Source organism: Somniosus microcephalus, chromosome 2, assembly GCF_052327205.1.
Source record: "Somniosus microcephalus isolate GS21.2 chromosome 2, FLI_Smic_1.0, whole genome shotgun sequence".
Taxonomy (NCBI): Eukaryota; Metazoa; Chordata; class Chondrichthyes; order Squaliformes; family Somniosidae; genus Somniosus; species Somniosus microcephalus.
The window spans coordinates 330,686,314-330,703,664 of NC_140988.1; the positions used below are offsets into that span (position 1 = coordinate 330,686,314).

The 17,351-nt window shown below is 46.9% G+C and overlaps 1 protein-coding gene across 1 annotated transcript in view; it reads left to right on the forward strand.

The window, feature by feature from the left end:
* cfap53 (cilia and flagella associated protein 53) overlaps positions 1-17,351 on the forward strand; it is a 97,398-nt gene that overhangs the window by 36,471 nt on the left and 43,576 nt on the right. The window contains exons 4-5 of the mRNA XM_085974924.1: positions 2,594-2,897; positions 16,769-16,987. Coding sequence (XP_085831050.1) covers positions 2,594-2,897; positions 16,769-16,987 — 523 coding nt within the window. The remainder of the gene's footprint in view (positions 1-2,593; positions 2,898-16,768; positions 16,988-17,351) is intronic.

Here is a 17,351-nt window from a genome sequence, read left to right on the forward strand (position 1 = left end):
TCAAGGGCAATTAGGGATGGACATTAAGGTGGAAAAATTCGGTATCGCCCCATTTGGGGCGCCATTATCGGCCGTGCGCAAAGTTTAGCGCCTGGCGCTAATTATCGCCTCCGACAGCAAACTTGGCTTTTATCACCCCTGAAGGTGATTGGAGCGCTAAATCAGGTGCTTCACACCTGTCTTAAGGCGCAAAGGCCGAGGAGCAAGGCACGACCTCAGAGCGCTGGCGAAGCAAGAAAGGGCAAATCAAAATAAACCTGCTGCTCAGTACTCAAAACTCCTTCACAAAGCGTTGAATCTCTCCAGAAGTCTCTCTCTGTCTCTCTCAGAATGCGTGGTGCAAAAATGTCACCGACAAAAAAAGGCAGGAAGCGGTCGCCTTTAAATAGCGCTCCCCTAGTCCCTTGGGCGCCACTCAATATCCGGTCTGGGACGCTAACGGGGCGTTGCGCACTCGACTGATGTCACAATCTGCCGGCGCAGGAGATCGTGGTGGTAGTGTTTAGCGCTGCCGAAAAATGACTAGTTAATTTCGCGAGCAGCGCAAACATCGCCGCGCCCGGGCGCTAGTTGCTTTGCGCCTCATTAGTGCCCTCTTAAGGCGCTAACGGGAGGCGCAAACAACTGAATTTTTCCCCCTAAGTGCCTTGCCAGTGACGCCCACATCCCATAAATGAATTAAAATAAACACAGCTAGTGTGCTGGCTCCCGCCCTCCTTTGTGCTCGCTGCCCACATTGGAGTGTGATGAGCATGTTCCTCAGTCTGCCATGCTCGATTCTTTGGGGAGCAGGTGCTTCAACACATGGACGCTCACCATTGGTGCATTGCTGGAGACATATTAGTAGGATATTTTATTTTCAGTTGTTGCCTTTTTTGAATAGCCCAAGGCAGGTCTCGTGTCTGGGAAGATCTCAGCTAGCAACTCCCTCAGATTTCTGGATTGGATGCCAGATAAAGATTTTTGTCTGAAAACTGACTCTTCTTTCACCTCTAGCCTCAAATTTCTCTCCTTTATCATCTCCTCTCATTATTTTTACTATTGTCATTGCTCCTCTAAACTTTCCTCTCTTGTTCTCCAAGGGGGAAAAATTCGGTACAACCCCCTTTGGGGTGCTAACTTCGCTGGGGCACTACTTTTAGCACCCTGAAAAAGTTAGTGCCCCCGCGCCGTCAATTGTGTGGTAGCGTCCCAAGCAGGAGGCGGGACGCTACTGGACGCGCTCCGCCTCCTTCCTGTGGCACTACCGTTCAATATCGCGGCGCTACGTGCAACAGCGTTTGCGGCCCCCTGTGTAAAATCGGGTTGCCCTGAAAACCAGGACTACATGCGGCCTAACCAGCGTCCCTTAAAGGGACCGCTACAGGCCGCCACCAAAAATGTAAGCTTGTGAAAAATACGTCACTGAATGTGGAGCCGAGAGGTGCAAGAATGCTCCGCCTGGCTCCACATTAAAACCACGGGCTGCTGCTGACCACCATTGGTGTGGGATTGGAGTAACATATGGGCCAGACCAGATAAGGATAGAAGGCTTCCTTCCATAAAAGACATTGGGGTAGTAATTTGTCTTGGGCAGTAGTGCAAAATGGATGGTATTGCATCCTTCCACCTGTTAACTTAAATGGAACTGAATATTGGGCAGGGTATATAACGCCTGTTTTGCATTACCAGCCAAGACGAAATTCTACCCCATTAGTTTTTATGACAATCCAACAGCTTCGTGGTCACTTTTACTAAATTCAAATTCTCAGACTGGCATGGAGGGATTTGAACTCATGTTCTCGAGATTATTCGTCCTCTGGATTTGTAGTGTGGGATTTCTTTTCCCTCTTATTTAGAATACAAAAGTTCAAGGATCAAGCAAAACACTGTAGTTATTTTCTAACTTTAAAGAATTTAATTTGACATATAAACACAACAGTTTTTACCAGCAAGAAAGTAGCAGCTTCTCATACAACCTTTATCTCACGAGTGCAACTCAAGTCAAATAATTGATCAAGTTCTTTGTTCTTGGGAGAATAAGAAGGTTCCTCTTCTATGCCGTCTTGTCCTGTCGTTGCATGTGGTTCTCCAGAAAACGCTTGTAGAATGGGCTGTTGTATATATTTTTCTCTTCAAAATCTGCTGTTTGACCATCATACCAAATATAGGTTGCTTTGGAACTCAAACTCTAACGAATCTCTTATCAGATCCACAGTCCTTGCTTCCTTTTCTCTGCAACTATTAGCATTGTTTCTTCTTACCAACGTCAGTCTTGCTGACGCATCCTATCTACTGACTCAGCAAAACAACACCCTGTCAATATTGTCGTAAACACATCCCTGATCCTTTGCAGGATGTGTCAATGGCCTAATTTCCCAGCATTCTGATTTTGCTAAAGTTGACAGTACCAAGTAATTGAGGGTTTCAAGTCCATTCTTTTAGTTTTCTTTAAAAACATGTATTAAAAATTCATATTGAAAAGTCCAAAATCTTTCATTAGTCCAGTAACATAACGACTACACTACCCTACCCAAGTTATTTATATCAGACAGTTTAGATTGTATTAGTATAGCATTCCCGCCACTCTATCTGTGACCGATTTCTGTTTTAGGGAACAGTGTGAGGAGCTGCAGACAAAGCAATTTCATAAGCGAGAGATAGAGTTGGTAAAGGACCGGAAGGCACAAATAGAGTTCAAGAAGAAGCTGCAGAATCAGCAGAAGGAAGAGGAGCAGCTCTTTGGTGAGCTGTGGGAGAAGGACCGCCTTGCCAAAGAGGAGAGGGTAGAAAACGAAATGAGAGAGCAAAATGAGAAACAGCAAGAAACCCTGGCTGGTCAACAGGAGCAAATGGCAGAAGCTAACGCTAACCGCATGGATCAGAAGCGGCTGAAACAAGAGGAGGCACAGTGGATGGTAAGAAAAGAATATTAAATGACTAGGCTGAGTTGGATGGTATTTGTTGTGTCCGTGTGTTAATAGAGACACTGAAGACAGGAGTTGGTTTCACAGGTGTTTACTGAACAAAGTCTGGAGGGGAACTACTTGATACAACACAATATACAGGCTTATATAGCCCGAGTGGCCATTACCGGCATTACAGTACACAGGGGCTCTTAAAGGCACATACACGACAATTCCTCCCCTTTTAGCCAACCAGTGCATAATATTTCAAGTAATCATTAATTACATGTTACAAGAAAAATAATCTACACATTGCTGCAGTTAATTAATTATAAGTCAGTCTCTCTGGAGGCTTCCTGACTCGGTCCGGATAACGCCTCGGTGGTGTAGTAGTTTCTGGTGGTGTAGTAGGTTCTTTTGGCAAGGCTGATTCGGCTTGAATGCCAGTGTCGGGTTCATCGGGTTCCAGTATCACCGGATCGGAGGTAGATATGGGTATCTCTACTTCATCATTAGGCGTATAGAGTTGTGGTGTAGGTTGTCCCTTTTCGGATGACTCTATGATTTGGTCAGCATGGCGCCTTATTATGCTTTCTCCGATGTCCACGGTATACATCAGCGGTCCTAGTCGTGTGCAGATAGTTCCAGGCTGCCATTTCTCGGTACGGTAGTCCCGGGCCAAAACTTGTTGACCTATCTGGAAGGTTCTAGTTGGCCTTTCATTCATGCCTTGAAATTGCCGGCTCTCCACGTCCCTTCTGATGTTTGGCTTGATCAAATCCAGCCGGCATCTTAGGCTTCTATTGAAGAACATCATGGCGGGAGTTTGGTTTGTAACCATATGTGTTGCATTCCTGTATGCAAACAAGAAGTTATCCACCTTGTGCTGAAGTTTTATGTCTTCATTACCCATGGCCTTTATGGCCTTCTTGAAGGTCTGGACAAACCTTTCAGCCAATCCATTGGTGGCGGGATGGTATGGGGCGGACGTGTAGTGCTTAACCCCATTGTTTTTTAAGAACTTCCTGAATTCTTCGGACACAAATTGCGGTCCATTATCAGAACAGATCTGTTCAGGCAGCCCATTCCTGGCAAATATGGTCCTTAATACCGTGATGGTTTTTTCCGTGGTGGTGGAGGACATCTTTATTACCTCCGGCCACTTGGAGTGTGCATCAACCGCGATTAAGAACATTGAGTCCATAAATGGACCAGCAAAGTCGATGTGTACCCTTTGCCAGGGAGATGAGGGCCACTCCCATGGATGTAGAGGGGCTTCTGGTGGAGCGTTTTGGACCTTCTGGCATCCTAGGCAGCTCTTGGTCATTTCTTCGATGTCTCCATCGATACCTGGCCACCATACAAACGCCCTGGCTAGGTTCTTCATTTTCACTCCACCCAGATGCCCCTCGTGAAGCTCCGTTAGAACTTTATCCTGGAGTTTGGGTGGAATCACCACTCTGGATCCACACATCAAGGTTCCTCGGCACACTGACAGCTGTTCTCTTCTTTGCGAGAATGCTGGCAACAGTGGTTCGCCATGTGCTGGCCATCCCTTCACTGTTAAATCATAGACTCGTGAGAGAGTCGGGTCATTTCTAGTTTCCCTTTCAATGGCAGAATTTGTTACTGGCAGACATTCGACGATGGCAGAGTGGAAAATCTCCACTGGGTCTACGGTAGGTGCTTCTTCTACCGTTGGCAACGGTAGGCGCGATAACCCGTCAGCATTCCCATGCTGTTTTGATCCTTTGTATTCTATATTATATTGGTGTGCCCCTAGAAAAAGGGACCACCTCTGTAGCCTTTGCGCTGTCATAATGGGAACACCCTTTTTAGGGTTGAATATGGAGATGAGGGGTTGATGGTCAGTCAACAAGGTAAATTTTTGTCCGTGTAGGTAATGGTTGAATTTCTTCACTCCCCATACCAGGCTGAGTGCGTCCCTGTCGATTTGGGCATAGTTACGCTCAGCTGAGTTCAATGAGCGTGACGCAAAAGCTATCGGCCGTTCCGAGCCATCAGGGAATTTATGCGATAATACTGCTCCTACGCCGTAAGGGGATGCATCGCACGCCAGTCTGATTGGCAGTGATGGGTTGTAATGAGCCAAAACTTCTTTGGACGTGATTAAGTCTTTGCATTTATGGAAGGCACGTTTACAGTCTTCGCTCCATTTCCAAATTACTCCTGTTTGTAGCAGTTCATTAAGAGGGTGCAGAAGAGTTGATAAGTTCGGTAAAAATTTATGATAGTAATTTATTAATCCCAGGAACGACCTTAATTGTGAAACATTTTCAGGTGCTGGGGCTTTTATGACCGCTTCAATTTTTTCAGGTGACTTATGCAACCCTTCCTTATTAATTATGTAGCCACAATATGATATTTGATTCTGGAAAAATTCGCACTTGGGGCGATTTGCTCGTAGGCCCCGTTCTCTCAGCCTAGTGAGCACCTGCTCCAAATTGGCAAGGTGCTCGTTGTCGTTTTCTCCTGTTACAAGGATGTCGTCTAGGTAGCATTGAGTCCCCGGAATCCCTTGGAGGACTTGTTCCATAGCTCTTTGCCAGATAGCTGGAGCGGATGCTACTCCGAAAACCAGTCGATTGTACTGGTACAGACCTTTGTGTGTATTTATCGTGAGATACTTTTTAGAGGCCTCTTCAACCTCCATCTGTAGATATGCCTGTGCCAAGTCAATTTTGGTGAAACGTTTCCCTCCGGATAGTGAGGCGAAAATATCTTCTATCCTCGGAATAGGATACTGTCCCGTGTGAAGGACCGGGTTTACAGTCACCTTGAAGTCTCCACAGATGCGAATTTTTCTCTGTTCTTCAGATTTATCCTTATTCAACGCTTTCTTCATGACTGGGATGATGGGTGTTGCCCACTCGCTCCAATCTATTTTGGATAATACACCTGCCTTTTCCAAATTCTCCAGCTCTGCCTCGACTGCTGGACGAATTGCGTCTTGCCTTAAAAAACTTGGGAATTGCCGCATCTTCCACTTTTATTGAGGCGGTGATGCCTTTCAAGGTTCCTAGTTTCTCTTGAAACACTTCTTTGGCGTTGGCCAAGATGTCTTTTAATCGTTCAGGTATGACGTCATCATCGTTTTTTTCCTTACTGGTCACCGTCAGTGCATGAATAGAGTGCCAGTCTAAACGTATTTTCCTGATCCATTCACGTCCCAACAGCGGTGGACCACCATCTTGTAGAACGTATAAATACAACTTTTGTATTTCCTTGCCGTTGTATACAACAGGCACCCTTATTTTTCCTTTGGGGTATACTTTCTGCCCCGTATATGTTTTCGAGATAATGGATGTGTCTTTTAAAGGCATATGCGGAAATAGCCGGTCGTAATCCCGTCGATTTATGACGGTCAGAGCTGATCCTGTTTCTAGCTCCATTTTAACTGGGGACCCTGCTATCGTGAGGGTAACCCAAATGGTCTGGTAATCTTCTTTGGCAATTACATTATGTAATTTGAGACGGCTTAGTCTCTTGTTTTCGGAGTCGCTATCGCTCTTCTGGTCTTCGGAGCTACTGTCCGTCATCATTTGTACCTTTCTGTACTTTTCTTTATTGATTTTTTTTTTCCTGTCCGTGGATTTTTTTTGTCCAGATCGGCATACCCGTGCAATGTGTCCAATCTTTCCGCATTGCCTGCATGCTTTGTCCTTGAACCAGCAATCTCTCTGGTCATGGGTGGATCTGCCGCAGCGATAACATCTCTCGAAACCCTGTGTCATTTCATGGGTGCCGAAGTCCTGTGCCTTTTGTTATATCTCTGCAGCTCCTCTTGCGGCTGCTTCGCATGATACAGCCATACTGAAAGCCTTGTCCAGTGTTAAATCTTTTTCAGAAAGCAGCCTTTTCTGTGTTCCTTCACTTGGGAGACCGCAGACGAATTTGTCTTGAAGATAATCTGTTAGTCCTGCCCCGAATTGGCAGTGCTTTGATAGCTTTCTTAATTCGGTGAGGTAATCAGCGTTACTTTCATTCTTGTGTTGATTCCTCTTGAAGAATTTGAATCGTTCCGCTGTCAGCAGCGGTGTTGGGTTTGAGTGCTCCTGTAGGGTATCAACAATTTCTTTAAAATTCTTGTCCTTTGGTTTGGCTGGAGTGATTAAGTTTCGTAACAGCCCGTATGTCTTTGCGCCCATTAGATTTAGAAGTACTGACGCTTTTTTTTCATTTTCTATTCCATTTGCGGTGCAATATACCTCCACTCTTTCCACATATGTGGTCCAATCCTCTATCTCGTTATCAAAAGCATCAATATTGCCAGACTTAGGCATCCTAGAAAAAAAATGGCGCTTTCTGCAGAAAAGATATGGCGCTTCCCGCGCTTCCCCGCCGCTGCTGCCGATGACAACGCTGTTTCCCGCGGGTTTCCCTTCTTTTTATTTATTTATTTACAGTTGGAGACTCGTTCCCGCCGGACTCTCTCTCTAGGTCTGAACGCCGACCTGCTTGCAGCGCCGGCCGTCTCCCGAGTGCTCCCTCCCCGTCTGTTACTGCTTGCCTCCGCCTTTGCTGCTTGGCCTAGCTGCAGAGCCAGCCGCTGGAGCCCCAGTCCGACGCCCAGGAAGGATTATTGCAGTACCTGCCACCAGCTTGGCTAGCTGGTGAAACCACAGCTTTTTCTTTTTCTTGATTTTCTTCAACTTTGAACGCCAGAGGAATCGATGTCCTTGAGGTGCTGCCGAATTGCAGGTAAGTCCGTTTCCAATTCGTCGCCACTGTTGTGTCCGTGTGTTAATAGAGACACTGAAGACAGGAGTTGGTTTCACAGGTGTTTACTGAACAAAGTCTGGAGGGGAACTACTTGATATTGCACAATATACAGGCTTATATAGCCCAAGTGGCCATTACCGGCATTACAGTACACAGGGGCTCTTAAAGGCACATACACTACAGTACTTTTCCTTTTTTTTGGTTTTGTTCTCAGCTCAACAACCTGAGCTGCCGCCTACTATTCTTTAATTTACTTTTTTTGTTCCCCATGTCAATATTTTTCTCCTCCACTCCTGTCCTAAAGATGGTGGCCTAGAAATTCAGTTTGGGCACGTGGGGATTCCTTGTACCTGAAAGATGAGGCCCACCACATTGGAGGCCTTCGCGCCCAAATTTCTAGGCCAGTGACTCCTTGCTGGATACGATTCCATGGATGTTGGGTGAACTTTGTTACCTCACCTTGGTAGATATTATTCAGGTGTGAGCCTTGATGGTGAGTTTTGGCAAGCTATTTGACTATGGGAGATATCACCCCAGTCCACATGTATGCATTTTCAGCATGATAGCAACCAGAGGTGGGAACCCTGACCAGTTTTCACCTCCCTAACCCAAACATGGTGAAAATAAATCTACTGTCACCTGTGGTATACGGTCATCTAATTCAGTGCAGATCAGGAATTGAACCTGGGATCTCCAGGTCTGTATGGCATTGCTACTCACTGGTAAACTAACTGACCCTTTGGAGGAGCATCTTTTTTATTTTTTGATACCCTGTGTCCCAGAAGGATGATTTTTTATTTATATTTACTTTTTATTTTTAGAATGTCTTTCCTTTCATGCATTTAAAAAAAGGAACATGACTCAGTCTTTTAAGTATAGGAAGAAGATTGGCACCAACCAGCTACATTACAGATGCTGTAATTACATAGAATTGCATAGAATTTACAGCATAGAAACAGACCATTCGGCCCAGCTGGTCTATGCTGGTGTTGCTCTTTTTAGTGCGATCAATAAACAAAAACTGTAACTTAGCAAAAATACATCATGGGGTGATGATGCACTCCAGTCCCTGTGGCGCCCACCGGTCGCGGAAGGCCTCAAGCATGCCGGCGGATACCACGTGCTCCAACTCCAGGGCCACCTGGGCGCGAACGTGGCCGCGAAAGAGAGGCAGGCAGTCGGGCCGAACGACCCCCTCAGCCGCCCACTGCCTGGACCAGTTAATGACCACTTTGGCCAGGTCCAGGAGCAGTACTACAAGGAGGTCCCCCGACCTGCCCGCACCCCTCCGCACCAGGTGACCAAAGATCAGGAGCGTGGGACTGAAGTGCAGCCAAAAATTGAGGAGCAGCCCCTTCAAATAATGGAAGAGGGGCTGCAACCTCTCACAATCCATATAAACATGGAACACGGACTCCTCCAGGCTGCAGAAAAGGCAGGCGGCCTGGGAGTCCGTGAACCTACTTAAAAATTTATTGCATGGGACTGCTCTGTGCAACACCCTCCAGGCCAAGTCCCCAACAGATAAAGGGAGGACTCCCGCATAGAGAGCCCTTCTATGCTGGTGTTTATGCTCCACATGAGCCTCCTCGCACCTTCATCCTTGGTCAATTCATTGGGAGGTTCACGCAACTGTTGTGAGAAAGAGGTGCACTTCAGTGCTGAGAAGAGACTGCTCATAAGAGGTTTTAATCTACTTCCAAGTACAAGGCAAAAAGCTTAGACTGGCAAAACTCTGACACCCAGAGAAGCCTGAACATGAATGTCACTTGAAACTGGGATTTTAAACGCTGATTTCCTAAAACTGTAGTTCAAAATCTAGATTTTCCAATATTGCTGCAGTTTAGATTGGAACAGTTAATGACAAGTTTTAGACACACTCAAATAGAAGTGCATTATTTGCAGCCACTTGTCTGAATTTGGCTCATTTGCATAGCTTCGGGTGCAGATTTGGTTGTTGCATGGAGCACACTATTGGTGAGAGTGGAACTATAGCCTAGAAATCCGATAAGGCCCAAAAATGGGCGGTGCCACCGAGGTTTACTCACGCCCATAAAAAGATCGCAGGCAGTGCCGTTATTTTGGTGCGGCCTGCTGATTTGAATGATTGGAGCACAGAGCCTAGTGAAGAACGCGCTGCCACAGGCTGTGCGCTCAGCAGGAGACCCAATGTAGCATGGAGCGAGGCTGCCTTTTCTTAAAGCAAGGCTATCATTTTAGAAAGTAGTCTCTAGCCCTTAAAGGGGAACTGCCTTCTAAAAAAATATATAAAAACCATTTAAAAATAGGCAGTCTCTAGCCCTTAGAGCACAACTGCCTTCTGAAAAAAAAATTATAAATGATTCCAAAATGGCGGTCTTCAGCTCTTAATGCTGAACTGCCTTCTGCACATAAAAAATGGTAAAAGTGCTTCAGCACTAACACAAATGGCTCAACAGGCCAGGGAAGGGGCACCCAGGGTCTCGCATGCGGCACTCCAGCTTTATGCAGGGGGTTAAAAGTGGAAGAGAAGCCCTCCAGAAAGCAGGATGTGGGACCACATTCCCAAGGCCGTCACTGCCAGCAGTGTAGCCCCAGGACATAGCTCCAGTGCCCAAAGAAGTTTCATGACCTCAGACCAGTGGTCAAGGCCAGTGAAAGCTCCTACCAACTGCACCACTAGCCTCACACACTGCTCAATGTATAACCACCACCAACCCCGACCCCCCCGCCATCACTCACCTACCAACAATGTCTACCAAACACGAGGCACACCTTACATTCCCAGCTTCACCTCACCCACTTTGGAGGAGTCGGTGCTAGCCATTCTTGGCAGGGGCATGGCTGATCCCTTTGTCAGCAGCGTGGGGCTGAAAGAATACAAGATGCTGGTATCCTCATACGTTATCCTCCTTCTCACATCCCACTTACCCCTCATCCCACAATATCTTCTGATGTAAAAACTGCACATGGTGTAAGCATGCAGCTCTTGCATTCCCACCCTCCCCTCACCGCAACTCCACCCTTGTGCTTTCCTCATTTCAGACACCCAAGAAATTCAGCCTGCCCAGGCAGTGGTTGACCACGAACAGGGAGAAGAGAGTGAAGAAGAAACACTGTCACCCGATTTCACACTCCCAGCCACCAACTCCTCGAGGTCGACCTGCAAGGCTATCTGCAGTGTCCCCCACTGAAAGTCAGCAGCCTTCCACCAGCCATGCTGCAGCACTGTGTCACATCACTAGGATAGGCAAAGGCACATGCAAGACAGTCACTAAGGGAATGCACAAGGGTGATTAGTTGATTTCTTGATGTCATATTGGATGCATATATGGATAAAGTTGGATTGGAAAGTTTGCTTTGTGGTGGCTTTTACTTCATAATTGTGGCCAAGATGATGCTGTAATGGTCAGTAACAGTGGGAAGGTAAGGTGTGGGACAGATATTGAAAGGGGAATTGGGTTGTGGTTACTGGTACCGCATGCGAATAATTCCATCCTGGATACCCCGGCCAGAAAGGGACTGTCTGGATTGCATTCTTCCTCTTCCTTCCGCTCTTCCTCTTCTGCTTCTTCCTCTTCCCTCTGCGAGCAACTTGACCCCTTTGCTGCCTCTGCTTCATCTCCATGTGCACCCGACCCCCCCCGCCCATCCCAGGACTGTGAGCAAGTGGTCTCCTCAGAGACACAATACTGCGGATGCTGGAAATCTGAAATAAAAACAGAAAATGCTGGAAATACTCAGCAGGTCAGGCAGCTTCTCGACCTGAATTGTTAACTCTGTTTCTCTCTCCACAGATGCTGGGGTTTGGGGGTAAGTAGCATGGATAGAGGATTGGTTAACGGACAGAAAACAGAGAGTAGGGATAAACAGATATTTTTCAGGTTGGCAGGCTGTAACTAGTGGGGTGCCACAAGGATCAGTGTTGGGGCCTCAGCTATTTACAATCTATATTAAATGACCTAGATGAAGGGACCGAGTGTAATGTATCCAAGTATGCTGATGATACAAAGCTAGGTGGGACAGTAAGCTGTGAGGAGAACACAAAGAGTCTGCAAAGGGATATAGATAGATTAAGTGAGTTGGCAGTAAGGTGGCAGTAAGGTGGCAGATGGAGTATAATGTAGGAAAATGTGAGGTTATTCACTTTGGTAGGAAGAATAGAAAAACAGATTTTTTTTTAAATGGTGAGAAACTTTTAAATGTTAGTGTTCAGAGAGATTTGGGTGTCCTTGTGCAAGAAACACAGAAAGCAAGCATGTAGGTACAGCAAGCAATAAGGAAGGCAAATGGCATGTTGGCCTTTATTGCAAGGGGGTTGGAGTATAAGAGTAAGGAAGTCTTGCTACAATTGTACAGGGCCTTGGTGAGATCACACCTGGAGTACTGTGCACAGTTTTGGTCTCCTTATCTAAGGAAGGATATACTTGCCTTGGAGGCGGTGCAACGAAGGTTCACTAGATTGTTTCCTGGGATGAGGGGGCTGTCCTATGATGAGAGATTGAGTAGAATGGACCTATACTCTCTGGAGTTTAGAAGAATGAGAGGTGATCTCATTGAAACATACAAGATTCTGAAGGGGATTGACAGGGTAGATGCTGAGAGGTTGTTTCCCCTGGCTGGAATGTCTAGAACTAGGAGGCACAGTCTCAGGATAAGGGGTCGGCCATTTAAGACCGAGATGAGGAAGAATTTCTTCACTCACAGGGTTGTGAATCTTTGGAATTCTCTGCCCCAGAGGGCTGTGAATGCTGAGTCTTTGAGTATATTCAAGGCTGAGATAGATAGATTTTTCGACTAGGGGATATGGAGATCGGTTGGGAAAGTGGAGTTGAGGTTGATGATCAGCCATGATCTTATTGAATGGCGGAGCAGGCTCGAGGGACCGTATGGCCTTCTCCTGCTCTTATTCCTTATGTTCTTACGTTCTTATGCCTGACCTGCTGAGTATTTCCAGCATTTTCTGTCTTCTCAGAGGCCTTCCTTTAGCATCCAAAGCCTTGCAAGCATCCAGCAGCACTCTTACACATTTTAACAACTTTTTAAATGTATTGCACTACTTCAATAAAATGTAAAGAAAAGTCCAAAAACTGTAATCCAAACTTACCTGAATGATGTGTGTGTCTCTTTAAGAAGCGCTGATAGCGTCTTTGCAGTGCTGTTACACGCACATTCTTCCGTGCGTGGTTTGGCTAGGGCATTATGGCGTGCATCAAATCAGGCGTTACATGCCGATTGACATCACGATCTGCTCATTTGAATTTGAGAGGCCAGCGCTGGCAATGGCAGCACTATGGACCTCACCAAAATGGCAGCTACCGTGTCCCGCGCCGAAGTGGGCGGAAGCGACACAGCCGCCATTTTTTGCAGAAATACGACGTTAACAGCTGGGGGTAAGGTAGGCAATTTCCAGGCCGTTGTGTGTAAATGAATTTAAGGGGAAGGGGACAATTAAAGGGAAGTGTCAGAATATGGGACAAAAATTCTGAAATCTTTTGGAAAGGCGCAGAAGGTATCTTCGCTCTTTAGCAGCCTGCCAAGGTTGAAGAGGGAAGAGAGTAAATGGTGACAGCCAATGGTAGTGGTAAAGGAAATCCCAGCTGCATGCATGAGGCTGCAGGTGAGAGTAGCACAGCACGCAACTTCCTGTTTGATGGCTGCCGAAGTGGCGATAGTGCTGCATGAGGTGGTTGTGAGGAAGCCTGCCTTCTGTGCCATTGCACAATACCATCCCCACAGGTCAACACTGCAGTATGCCTGCAAGGAGGTGGCGTCAAGTTTCAGGCAGTAACTGACCAGTAGTGTCAATGGTTGTGCCAGGCCCATGGTGCATGGTAGCTTCAGGTATTCTTGCAGGAGACATCGCAGCTCTGTAACTGGCTCTCTGCTGACCCAGACCCTGTGAAGATAGTTGCCTACAGACATTGCCGGGTATGTTTATCAGGACCTGAGGAAATGGTTGGTGGCATTTTAGCTATTGCAGCCAATCAGCCTAGCATGCATTCTTTCATATAGTACCACTGAAAGCATGGCATACTGTGATTCTTCCAAGGAAGCAGCCAACATTACTGCTAGTCAGGCATTCATATATCTTATTGGTATCAGTGGGGCTACTGGCCCAGCTTACTTTAGGAAGAGGAGCCACTATATGCATTAATCATCTGCCAAAGCTAAGAAGGCCACCTCTGCCTTTACATACAGATGTGCAGATACCAGAGGGTGGGCATAGAAACACCTTTGGCAGCCTTAAATGCCTGGCAGCCCTTCATTGTTCCTCATCTTCTTCCAAACATCTCAGCTAGGGCAATTCCCGTTAGTGGCAGTAATAGTGTGGGGATTAAAATAAATAATTTATAACAATTGGTGCAAGGGCCCATAAGAACCTCAGGAACAGCAGAAGAAAATAAGAAATAGCTGAAATACACAATGTTACTGTGTCCTTTTCACAGCCTTCCATATACTTACCGACCCTGAATGTCCATTTCACATGGTCATAACTTATATATGATATCCTGCACATCAGAATAGTGGAAAATGACATGCAGGTGTCCTTGCTCCCAAATTAACACTTAAATGAAGCATCCATATGTTTGAGGTGGGCACTTTGAGCTTCTCTGGTCCCTGCCGCCAGAAATATGCTGAGGTACAAAATGGGTAGAGTTTCAGCAGAACAGACTCCTGTCCATCTTTGTTCCCAGCTAATAACAACAGAAAATGCTGGAAAAACTCAGCAGGCCAGGCAACATCCGTGGAGAGAAAATAGAGTCAATGTTTCAGGTCAAACCCTTTGTCAAGACTGGAAAAGCACAGGAAATGAAATAGATTAAAAGGCCAGGCTGGGAGAGAACAAAAGAGAAGTGAAGAGACATTAAGAGGTATTCAAAACGAGACGAGATGGTGATAGGACCAGTGGAGACAAAAGACGGCTCTAGATTAGGTGTGAAATGTGCTGGCAGAATGAGAGACAGCTGCCGTATGGGAGAGAAAGAAAGGGTGGGGGGGAAAGGGCCAAAACAAAGGTGTGGATAAAAAATAAGTAAAAATGTAATAGGGGCCGAGGTTATGATCTGAAATTGTTGAACTCGATATTGAGTCCGGAAGGCTGTAAAGTGCCTAATCGGAAGATGAGGTGCTGTTCCTCGAGCTTACGCTGAGCTTCCGTGGAACAATGCAAGAGCCCAAGTACAGTGAGGTCGGAGTGGGAATGTGGCGATGAATTAAATGACAGGCGACCGGAAGCTCGGGGTCACCCTTACGGACTGAACGGAGGTGTTCCGCAAAGCGGTCACCCAATCTGTGTTTGGTCTCCCCAATGTAGAGGAGACCACATCGTGAGCAGCGAATACAGTATACTAGATTGCAAGAAGTACAAGTAAATCGCTGTTTCACCTGGAAGGGGTGTTTGGGGCCCTGGACAGTGGGAAGGGGGGAGGTATAGGGGCAGGTGTTACATCTCCTGCGCTTGCACGGGAAGGTGCCGGGCGAAGGGGAAGGGGTGCTGGGGGTGATAGAGGAGTGGACTAGGGTGTCTTGGAGGGAGCGGTCCCTACGGAATGCTGAAAGGGGAGGGGAAGATGCGTTTGGTGGTGGGATCACTTTGGAGGTGGCGGAAGTGGTGGAGGATGATCCGTTGAATGTGGAGGCTGGTGGGGTGAAAGGTGAGGACAAGGGGAACCCTATCGTGGTTCCGGGAGGGAGGGGCAGGGGTGAGGGCAGAAGTGCGGGAGATAGAACGGACACGGTCGAGGGCCGTGTCAACCACGGTAGAGGGGAATCCTCGGTTGAGGAAAAAGGAAGGCATGTCGGAAGCACTGGTGTGGAAGGTGGCATCGTCGGAGCAGATGCGGCGGAGACGGAGAAACTGGGAGAATGGAATAGAGTCCTTACAGGAGGCGGGGTGGGAGGAAGTGTAGTCCAGTTAGCTGTGGGAGTCAGTGGGCTTGTAGTGAATGTTGGTCAATAACCTATCCCCAGAGATGGAGACGGAGAAGTCGAGGAAGGGAAGGGAAGAGTCGGAGATGGACCATGTGAAAGTGAGGGAAGGGTGGAAATTGGAGGCAAAGTGAATGAAATTGCCTAGTTCAGGGCGAGAGCAAGAAACGGCACCGATACAGTCATCAATGTACCAGAAAAAGAGGTGAGGGAGGGGACCCGAGTAGGACTGGAACAAAGAGTGTTCCACATACCCCACGAAAAGGCAGGCATAGCTAGGACCCATGCGGGTACCCATAGCAACACCTTTAATTTGGAGGAAATGAGTGGAGTCAAAGGAGAAGTTGTTCAATGTGAGAACAAGTTCAGCCAGGCGGAGGAGGGTAGTGGTGGCTGGGGACTGGTCGTATCGAGTTGCTATCGTACTTTGTTCCCAGCTACCTGATTTACAACAGTTGAACTAGTGGTGGACCTACCAGACAACTTTCATAGAATGTGAAATACAGTTCATTTTATTTGTTTCTTCAAGGTATCATTGTGCAAGAAAGGTTTTCTTCTCAGAGAATAATCAAGCTTACAATAAAGGGTAATTTCTAAAATAATGGCCCTGAAAATGTGTGGGTTGCAGTTTTGGCATTAATGCCTGCATTGTGCCTACCGGTGCCCTGCAACTGGTGTTCGCAGGGTTAGTGTTCAAGTTCCCCACCCTAAAGACCCATTTATTCCCCTACCACTTCCACACAATCCTAAAAGTTTTTTTTTTTAAAGCATCTTTGGGGGCCCACGATGCTTCCCTAGCCTGGGGGGCCCACTTCTGCTCTTCTAGTGACTGATACACCTCAGTAGGCATACTGGCCTCCAATCTTGTGTTGGATTTTTTATGTCGGCCAGGGAAGCAAGAACCCCCAGCGTAGGAAATCCCCGCCTCGGCCCCGACCTCGGCCCCGGCTCCATCCCCTCTAACATGGCTGGCCTTGCAATGGGAAGGCAGAGGCTCCGCCCCATTCAAAGCTGACTGGGACGTCCAAAAAAAGTTGGGACCGGGCGTATTTAGGTCCTGACCTTTTTCCACTCTGTTCCATTGAAGTTACAGTGGAAGTCTGCTGGATCAGCTGAGGGAATTTGGCATCAGTCTTTAAGTTTTTTCTAAGGTTCTTAAGAATATCCAGAAGCAAAGAAGATCTTAGAGCTCAGTAATCTCATTTATTGGTGCTGTATACTTGTCACAGAAAGAAAAGCAACGTCTTTCAAAGTTGGAAGATGAACGACTTGCGAGGGAGAAGGCTCAGCAACAGAAGAAATTCCGTGATGCTTTGAACTTTTCAATGGCGCTGAAGGCAAAACGATTAGCGAAAGAGCAGGAGGAGGAGCAGGCACTTGATACAAAGATAAGGGACCAAACACTGAAGGAAAGTGCTGATGATGCCAAGGAACAGATGCAGAGAAAGGTAACAGAGCTGATTCATCTTGTACCCCGTTATATATATAAAGAAAACATTTGCATGTCTATAGTACCTTATCACGTCCTCGGGACACTCAAAGTGCTTCACAACCAATTAATTATTTATTTGGTAAGTGCAGTCACTGTTTCAATGTAAGCAACTGCAGCAACCAATTTATGCACAGTGCTAACCACACGGTGGCATAGTGGTTAGCACTGTTGCCTCACAGCACCAGGGACCCGGGTTCGAATCCGGCCTCGGGCGACTGTCTGTGTGGAGTTTGCACATTCTCCCCGTGTTTGCGTGGGTTTCCTCCGGGTGCTCCGGTTTCCTCCCACAGTCCAAAGATGTGCGGGTTAGGTTGATTGGC